The sequence below is a fragment of the Didymella exigua genome (assembly GCF_010094145.1).
Source record: "Didymella exigua CBS 183.55 unplaced genomic scaffold M421scaffold_9, whole genome shotgun sequence".
NCBI lineage: Eukaryota > Fungi > Ascomycota > Dothideomycetes > Pleosporales > Didymellaceae > Didymella > Didymella exigua.
This window is the reverse complement of record NW_022984783.1, coordinates 642,875-652,816: the sequence shown is the minus strand read 5'-3', so window position 1 is coordinate 652,816 and position 9,942 is coordinate 642,875. Positions and strand designations below refer to the sequence as shown.

The window sequence follows — 9,942 nt, the reverse complement described above, 5'->3', positions numbered from 1 at the left end:
TGGCGCTTAACCATGACATGGAAATGAGTTCCTTCCAAATCTCTGTGGACCAATTCTAGACACCAATTCTCTCAACAGCAGCAAGCTCGTACTGATTTGTTTTCCAGCGCGAAAAGCCACTCTCTATCCGCTGCAGGATGCGTGCCCTCATTGCATCGACATGCCTCTACGATGTTGATACCCAGACCACCTCCAGATTTGCCACTCGAACTAGTTTTTGTAAATAACTGCTGTCATTGCGACTTCAAGATAACAGTCTCGCAACACCGTCCCAACGCACTATGTCGGGACTGAATTTATGCTTGGAGGCATTTACGTATGCTGTGTGGTACTGTAACTGCAGATCAGTCCAGTTTCAGACTTGTGTCCATGAATTTTGTGAATACCATTCTCTAGATTATGGCTATCGCCTCGAGATGATGGTCGAGCGTCTTTACATCTGTCGTTATGCTTTCCTGCTTCCCTTGCTCTTGTATGATCGACAAACTAATTGTCTGCCCTTTGTGAAGGCCCTTCCTCGTATATCAGCGGATCCAGTGCATCAGTATCGCCGAAAGTTAGTGATTGGCATCTCTTAAGTCACCGTAAAGATCGTACTAGGTATTGTGAAGGCGCTTGTGTGGCCCTCGCAGTATTATGCAAGTGCGCAAAGATTCTGAAACGACGTATTCAACACCCTCAGCCTTGCAGCTTCACATGTATCCAGATCAATCATCAGCGATCGGCTGTCATCCCCTGAGAAACGGCATCGCGTATCCGGGATCGCAAAGCAGAGGCCACATCGAAGTCGAAGCGTGATAGCACATCTTAGCATTGATGGTGTGATACGCTTGGATTATTTATTTGGCCGAAAAGCTCTGACGAAGCTTTGATAGAGCTGAGCTGTCGATGTCGTTTTGATATAAAGGAACGGCGAATTGGGATGCGCTCATCTCCAGAGGCGATGAATCCTGGAGAAATCCGGATGTCGGAATTTGTGGGGTCGGCGACACAGGCTAGTTCCGTGCACAAGATGGACGGAGCACCACTGTACGAAGTATTTGGAAGCAGCGGGCGCTTCCCGAGAGGAACAGGAAAAGATGATCGGAATCACAGCATGGGTTTACAGCACAAACCAAGAGTTCAGGTGTTGCACCACCGAGCAACGAATATCAGCGGGCCTGATGTGCGAGCACCGACAACCCGCATCGTACCTGGATAGGTAGGCAGTCATGGCAGAGCGGGGCTGAAAAGGGCGAATAGGTATCCGGATTCCGCACGCTCCACCTTAAGGATCGGGCGAACACATGTCCACATACAGTTAGTTCTAGGGCGCTGTCAGGTGCACAACAACGATTGCTTAGCGGTGTCGCTGAGAGAAGATGGGTGGTTGCTGTGGCTATGCAGAGCAAGAGTGCCAGAGTGATGGCACATGTGGAGGTAGCAACCACCTTTAGGTGGCTGTGTCAGCGTTCTCTGCTTATGTCACGTCCCAGTCCGTCCGGCGCGCGTGCATGGATAGCACGGGCTGTCATTCGAGAAGCTGGGCCTGTATCCACCCTCGATGGCGCCAGGGCTGGTCGATGCGGGTCATTTAACGAATGCTGGGCAATTTCTCTGGCGGACAGGACGCCGGTGGGACAGGGTCGACTACACCTGGGCCGATCAGAGGGGGCTTGGTCGATGGTTGTCGATAATGCCGTGTGAGTTTGGTACTCGTACGCACTGCATGCTCGCGCTGATTGCTAGCGACAAGACAGTGCAAAGTTCCCCTTGAGCTAGTCCCCTGCTGGTCCTTCGCGCTGGTCCTTCGCTGCAGCTCGGTCGGGAGCAGGGGGAGCAGGCGCCGGAAACGAGCCTGGTGTGCAGTTGCCAAACCTCGCGCTCTCCACTAGGTACTACTACTAGCTCGTCGCACAGCGTCTCAAGGTCCCACCGCCGCCGTCGCCCATGTCCCTCCCGACGTTGACCGCTGCCAGCCCTGCACCCGCCATTGAGCAACCCCAATGCAGCGCCGCGCAGCGCCTGTGTATAGACTCTGAGCCCCCGGCGCCATTGCGCTCGCGTCGCATTTCCAGCTGGACAGCTACCAGCATCCGCGACTCAGTCTCGCGCACCTCTGATTCTGCGGAATCGCGGCCCTGCCCAAAAGCAACTACTCCACCCACACCGCGCTCCGAGGCCAGGGTTTGCTTCTCCCACCATGGGACGCTCCCGCGGCCACTTCTCTTTTCCCATCCCCGGGCGCCGGTCGCAGAAGAAGCAAGACAGCGCCGCCGCCGGTCCCAGCGCACCGCATTCTTCCTCCGCCCAGCCATGGCCCTCCCACCTCGACGAGCCCGCCAGTAAAGCACACCGCGTGCTGGGCACCTCTGAAGCGCCAGTCTTCCGCACACAGTCCCGCCAGACCAACACCATGCCGTCCAGTCCAGCGTGCAGGAACATCACCGTCTCGTCTCAGCCCGGCCACAGCAACGAGTATGTCTGCAGGAAGTCGGCCGCTGCGACCGAATCCACCAGGCGGCCCGCCATGTCGATCCGCCCGCCGCCAGACATGCTGGGGGCCACCACCGGCGACAGCTCGCGGCGGGGCTCAGACAACAGCACCGCCAGCTACCGGCTCCATCCCCAGACGTCCAGCTCCACCATGCGCTCGCATTATGACGCAAAGAGCTCGCCGCTCTCCATCTCTCAGCAAACATCAAATTCCGCAGTCCGCGACATGGCATTGAGGCGGGGGAAGCCGCAGATAGTCACAGAGCGTCATGCCCATACCTTCAACGGCTACGATGCTAGTCCGTTGTCGCCAATGTTGGACTCCGAAAGACGCAAGAGCAAGCCTGCACGGTTAGACCTCTCGAAACTATTCCCCAAACCAAATGCTGGAGGCGGCCAGAAATACTCGAACGCACTTCTCTCACCGAACAAGATGGTGAACTCACCAGCTGCCATGTCAATGAACTCGGAATACTTCGCACAGCCCATGACCAGAGAACCTACGCCGGCGCCAAAGGGACACGCAAAGCTGACCAAGCATGCTACTCGCCGACACGCAGAGCATGCTCCACCGGTGCCGAAATCTCCAAAGCGACTCTTCAAGCGTGACGAGTACGACAACGCAAAAGTCCACGTTCGCAGACCACCAAAGGGAGTCCAACATTGGTTTGATGCGCTGGACGAAGATAGTGACGAAGCACTGGACTCGCCGAAACAGCAAGTGCATGCTCCACAGGCACGGCGTACGAGCAACACACCCAAGATTCCACTCCGCAACACCTCACTTGACGGCCTTTACCAGAGCACCGCACCCTCACATCCTGCACCACGAGCACAGAAATCGGTCCCGGGTTTCAGCAGCGATTCTTTCTCCCACGAAGACATGATCGATGTCCATGGACTGACCTCACCAAGTCAATTCTCCCTGCCAAACTCGACCAAGACAAAAGAGTCATCACTCTCGAAGCACAACCTTCAAGACTCGAGTTGTCTGTCTTTCTCCTCATCTGAGGATGAGTATGACGAAGAACGACGCGCGCTTCGTAACTTTACAGTTCGCAAGAGCATCAACATGGATGACGATGCTGACGATATTGTGTTTGGTCAGGCCCAGGCTTATGAAGTGCGACCCACCCGCGACCTCGATCGAAAGATGAGCATAACATCGACGTCGACAAGTGCTGCCACAATTGACATCATGTACACACCCGAACCAGTCTCAACGCATACCTTCTCGAGAATTTCCAACTACAGCGCCAGTCGACGTTCAAGCCACTTGCGGCAACCTTCTGTCATCCTCGAAGACGAGGACGACCGTCCAAGGACCGCCACACACGCGCCAACCTCTTCATCAGCATACAGTGTACGCAGCACACGTACCTCGGCAAGTGAGCCTCATCCACAATCAGCTGCGGCAGATCGAAAGATGATGGCAGTTACACCCGAGGAGGAGGCTCTCCTGGAGTTGATGCGCAAGAAGCGTGCTTCGATGGCGAAGCAGAGCTCGATAAGTTTGAGCAATGCCTACATTGAGCAGGAAGGCCAGCGACAGAGAGCTCTCGAAGCGCTGCAGAAATCCGGTCGCACACCAGCGTTCTTGGCGAACGAGATGCCAGCAGCCAGCCCTGTGAAGCTTGTGGAGATGAAGTCAAAGCGAAAGTCGGTGGCTGCATCCTCGACCTCATCTACACATCTGACACCGCCACCTCGAGGTAGATCCTCACAAACCTCCCATGACGCGAACAACATCGACACTCTCCGCGACAGCTCAGTCAGTGACGGTGAAGGCTTTGGCTTCCCTATTACTCGAGGCTCGCTACCTCACCACATTCCTACGCCTGGCGCCTTCTCCCCGTTATACCCGTTCCCTCCAATCTCGCCTTCCCACGCAGCAAGTGTCGCTTCCCCAACCACCATCGATCACGTCTCGCCTCTGCCTTCGCCAGTCACCCCCGGTCCTCGCGTCGGCGCCCACGATACCGTGAAGATTGCCAGCAGCGACACTAGTGCGGACATTGAGGATGTCGCCCTTCTCGACGCTGATGTTCCCGTCCACATCATCAAGGCCGCCAAGTCGCTTGAGACCATCGGGTCGAATCATCAGCGTCGTCATACTTCAACATCTGGCGCGAGTATGAGCTTCCCCGTACCACCGTCTTTTGGTGCAAAGGACCTCGCTCCTGTCACCGAAGCAAGTATTTTGTCACGGGCACCGAGCATCATTGAACCTTCCATGCCCGCTGTACCAGAGCGTAGCTCCAAACGCAAGAGTGTACTCGCTCTTGCAATGGAGCAGCGCAGCAGGCAAAGCAGTGTTGGAAGCAATACATCTTCGCGCTCACATGCATCCAGCATGAACGCGCCGAGCATATTGACCGGGCGCGAACGCTCCAGACATGCTAGTCGCGGCAGCAGTGTCGCTAGCATGACCAGGAGTAAGGCGAGGAACAGTGTAAGCGATGACGTGCTCGCTGCCTGGGGCAGTCTAGGAGGCACATACTGATTACGGGACGAACGTATCAACGCGCACGCTCTCATAATCTCGGGCAGCCATCTACCATTTCCCGCTACTCCTTGTTTTCTTCGATTCAGCTGTTCGATATCCTCGTTCACGCATTATATTATTTTTTTCAGTCTCTTAGCCTCTCTAGATGTCCGTTCTGTAAGTCGCAGTGCGCGCAACGAGTTTCGTTCTGTCTTCTCTAGTGTTGTTATCTACTGCCATCTACGAACTCATAGTCATGTTGTCCACGCATCTCGTTGAGTATCTACATTTCTACCTCGGTATCTTTACTCACCGGCTTCGAGCCTGCAATATTTGTCGATATTCGTAGTTTCTAGTTCCGATCATAGTTGGAATCTATCTCCACATCTGCATTTGTCGCTGAGGCGATGGATGCTGTGTCACATTGAATATCGTCTTCACGTGTATTGGCAATCTCGGATACCAGCCACGTTTTACTTTCCTACTCTGGAAAGCTTCCAACGCACAGACAAACCATGCTTTTCATTGTTTCAGCGATCTTCTCATGTCCTCTAGCAAAACCTGCCCTGCATAGCGCCCCAGCGCAGTGCAACATTGACTCGCCTCGCTCGCGTGTCGATTCAACGACCTGCATGTGCACGGACAACGTGGTCATGGATCATGGTTCTTCGCCCACGATCGTCCGCGCTGCTTCTCATACGAGGCGTGCGGCGCCGACATTGGCTTTGGAGCACAACTACAGCGTTAAGCAAGGGGGACCGTCTGTACATCAGCCGACACTTTCCTACACCAACGGTAACATTTGGCGGCAATTACCCCACGTGAAATTCGCCATGTTGGAACGAGGGATCCGAGAGCGCAGGGGCGACCCATTGTCCTGGGCATCGGGCGATTTCGGAGTTGCGACTCTGCTATGTGGGCGGGTTGAGGACACGGCCACTACTGGAAGGATGGAGAGGCGTGGCAGAGGCGAGAAGATTGGGCTGGGGTGGACTGTTATCACGGAGAGGAGCAGGCGGCAGTGTCGGGTTGCTGCGCACGATGATGACAAACGGCGAGGCTGGAGAGGTGACACTACGAGAATGAATTCTTGCAATTCGCCGTCTCTCCACGATTTCTAGCCTTCGAGTTTTCCAGTGCAACGTCTACTGTTGATGTTATGGCGGTATGCAACGCAGCGCAGTGCAGACAAGTATGTATTCTTCAGATCTTCAACTTCTCAAAGTCAAATGTGAGATTGCCATTGTCGTCATGTTCGGCATCGAACTTGTCTGTGCCGGAATCACATCCTCTACGCTGATATAAAATAAAATTCAGGCGTGGCTCTTCTGGAGAAGGGGCGGGTCCGTTGTCTCACAAACAGTGCTCTACGATACATTCACAATGCGCGTTGTGAATAACAGTATTTCATGCTAATGAAGACTTGACTACTTTTGAATAGATTTTGTGTATCGGCTATGCTTCATTTCGATATACATTCTGCTCAGACATGATCCAGTGAAGCTATTTAGATCAATATACTCTCGCTTGTCTTGTATTGCGCCCGCCTTCTGTCAAAGCTGGAGTCACATCTCACGCAATTGACCTTGCACAGCACTCCAAAGACCCGCCCCCTTAGGCTATTCAATAACGTGGTCTATCTTACTACTGTGTGTCGTAGTCTTGCTCCTCCTCAAGCATAAACTTTGTGAGGCGTTCCAAGCTACAAGGGCTATGATCGCCACAAGTACCGCAGGTCTACGAGTAGTTGACTCTCGGTGGTCTATGCGGGGTTAATCGAAATATTGCTGCGTTTGAACGCCCACGGATTGACTTACAGGTCACAATCCGGTGTGCTAATGTACCTTGCATCGCTGCATCCTGATTATGCTGACAACCGGAGTTGAGCTTCTTCAACCATTTCTTCTTTGTGTCTGACTTGATTTCCCCTCAAAGATGTACGGTCACTCCAGGTACTCGTGAGATGATAGGGTAGACAAAGGTGCAAATCCAGTCGAAGAGCACACGCTGGAAGCACACGTTGTACGCGCTGTTGTACTGCTCGAGTCTGATTTTGCGCTCCACTTGACCCCACGGGCTGGTATACGCACCACAATCCAGAGAGCCGAAGAACACGTGTATATTTCGAGGTGTCGATGTGGGGAGAAGTTGCAGAGCTGAGGCCTTCTTTGCATTCGGCTGGAAAATTGGGTGGATATTGATGCCAAAAAAGTAATCGAAAAGTGCTTTATTTGACAGACTGAGATCAACTTTGGTAAGTGTGTCGAACAGCTGAAAAGAGGGAACCGTCGAACCCGTGGGCCATGACTTTTGGAAAGATCCAAAAATGAAGATAGCTCTTGCACTTCAGCGATCGGATGTTGTACTTCTATTCATCACGGATTTGTCGGCTGATTAGAAGCAGAAATTGATCAGGTGCAGGCTCGAGTCGCCACAGCAAGGCTCTCGTCTAGGGGACCAGCTCCCACTACTAATGGAGCTATCGATACCATTGGGATTGCTGAAGGCATAGTCTTGCCCAAAGGCGGCAATGGAAGAACAGGCCATAAAACCCGCTGAATCTCGTTCCAGGAGTACCTACTTGTGGTACGACGTTTTCGCTGATGAGATGAGAGTAGGTATCGTCTCGTATCTCACGTGTAAGACGCATGAGATAAGAAATCTTGGTGAAAGAAAGCCACCAAGCATTCTATACGTTGTAGCCGAGCTCGCTGATCCAGCCGCCATGCTTCTCGCGGGCCATGGCCCAAATGTGTATGCTCGAGGTCTGCTACAATTCTCGAGTCAGTGACTTTGGATAAGCAGAGTTTACTCAAGATATAATGATGTGATTGATGCCTCGGAAAAGTAGCAGTAAGTAAGTGAAACGCTGATGAGCATCGCACAAAATAAAGCTACTCAACGCCTTTTGCTTTCCGTGCTGCTATGCAGAACGCCTATAACAATGATTGGAAAAAAGCGTCTACTCTGAGAAACGGTTAGACAACGAAAGGAGATACAGCGCACACCGAATGCCGGCGTTCACAAAAGTACGACAGCTGTGACAGCAATGCTAACAGCGGCATACAGCCACGACCTATCAATTCCGAGTGCAGTGGACCCGCTCGCCTTGCGCAGCTCACCACAACATGAGTCGCGATCGTACGGAACACCGTTGGCAGTCGCCGCTACCTGGAAGACAGATCCGTTAAAGTTGCCAAAATTGTAGTAGTCGACGAGCAGCCAATTTGGTGGACGACCCCACATCTCCTCGCAACCCTGGATGTTCGTGCCCAGACTGCCATTCCCAGAATCAGCGTTGACTTGGTCTAGAAGACCGTATGCCGGTACAAGTATACTTGCTCCCGCGATAGCGATCTCGACGTTGAGATTGTGATTCAACATGTACATGCGGTTGCGAGAGACATCTTCGGCCTGGTTGGGCGGGCGCTGCTGGGTGCAAGGGAACAATGGGTCCGTGGGCGAGAAGGGTGTCTCCCACTGGTAGTCAAACTCGCTGAGCAACCAAGGTACGGCATCCTGGTCGGCGTTGTAGTCGATCATCACGACTACGCGCTCGTTCCGCAGGATCATTTCAGACAGTGTGGGCCATTCAGTCAAGTTCAAATTCCTCGCGGGTGGTGTCCACACGTACTCCAATATGCCTGAATCCTGAAACGGATGTATATAATCTGTCGCCGAATTGCGTGTATCTTGACCGTTGTTGTTGCCCATAATGATAGCGATGACTTCATAGGGGTTGTCGTCAAGCCACCCTTTCACAGTAGCGAGGTACGATTCGAGGGTTCCGGCATCAAGTAGGTCGCAGGAAGTGTGGCAAAGGCGAATGGGGCTCGAAGAATTTGGCTTCTGCGTTTCGAACTGAACTAGATAGCAAAGTCAGTCTCACGGATTTACAACTCAGTGACTCGGTGCCTTCGTTACGTACGTCCTCGAATACCATCGGTAAGCTGAGTGATGACCTCAAGCACTTGATTACTGGCAGCATTACGCGGTCTTACGAATGGGCTGTTGTGAGCAACGACCATAGACACGTTTGAAAACCGCCTGCTACAGTACTCTGGGTGTCCATTGCAGGGCGTTGTGTTCTGTGTTGACCGTGCGCGAGCTGTAGTGGATGTCGACGCGGTGGCGTTCCCGGATGCAGTCGGAGCAAGGCCTGTTATGCCAATTACTTCCTCCGTCGTCGACGATTGATATGTTGTCGTGCTACCATTGCGCAAAACTGACAGAGATGCAAAGGATGAGGACGATGATTCGGGTGTGACCTCGGTTACAAGACTGCTCGGTACTGGCGTGAAGGATAGGGATGACAGGATCGAAGAGAGTTGTGCGGACACGCATGGCGACAAAGCGGTCCACAGCAGGAGAGTTATCGTAGGGGAAACCATGAGGATCGATATCAATGGTGCTGAATGAATGGCAGGCTCTCTCGATCATCGAGCGCTCAAACGATACGGGCGCCTAGTCGATATTGAACTTGAATAGCTTGGTAGTAGAGAGCTGTGGTCATGAAAACGCACTGGAAGTTCTGTCACTGTCATTTCTAGCGTCTGTCGTTGGCAGGCGCGATGACGGCATGCGTTGACCCCGGATCGCTGTGGAAGCGCTACTCAGGGTTGGCGTAGAAAGTCGATCGCCCTAGGCATTTGGCTGGTTCTGGAATCTGTCAAGCGTGCAATTGGCCCGTATTGGCTGCCGAACGAAACATGATGTTGTTTCCGGCTTCGACTTCGGCTGGAGAACCGAGCGATGAAGCAACTGGCCTCAACCTCTACAGCCGCGTCGTCTGAGAGCGAAGACGGGAACCTCGAGAGGTGACCTCCACAGCAAAGACCCTATAATTGGGCGTGACAGATGATCTGCGCAGTTTGCATCAAAATTCTGACTGACGCCTGTCAAAAAGGAAGTCGTCCAATGGTGTGTTCGTGTGGCAGAGATGCTAGCAAGATCTGATCCCGGGGCACATCAGTGGGTCAAGG

At 53.2% G+C, this 9,942-nt stretch overlaps 2 protein-coding genes across 2 annotated transcripts; one reads left to right on the top strand and one right to left on the bottom strand.

Annotated features, from left to right (window-relative positions):
* The first annotated feature begins 1,969 nt into the window (after positions 1 to 1,969).
* On the top strand, positions 1,970 to 5,227 carry M421DRAFT_385083 (uncharacterized protein). The gene has a single exon (XM_033589900.1). The coding sequence runs from the start codon at positions 2,183 to 2,185 to the stop codon at positions 4,976 to 4,978; it is 2,796 nt and encodes a 931-aa protein (XP_033450364.1). The 5' UTR covers positions 1,970 to 2,182; the 3' UTR covers positions 4,979 to 5,227.
* A 2,545-nt stretch (positions 5,228 to 7,772) lies between these two features.
* On the bottom strand, positions 7,773 to 9,846 carry M421DRAFT_419157 (PLC-like phosphodiesterase). The gene is made up of 2 exons (XM_033592026.1): positions 8,889 to 9,846; positions 7,773 to 8,826 (listed from the first exon to the last, which is right to left on the bottom strand). Exons 1-2 carry the CDS (start codon positions 9,349 to 9,351, stop codon positions 7,982 to 7,984), a joined length of 1,308 nt encoding a protein of 435 aa, XP_033450363.1. The 5' UTR covers positions 9,352 to 9,846; the 3' UTR covers positions 7,773 to 7,981.
* Between the last annotated feature and the right edge of the window lie 96 nt (positions 9,847 to 9,942).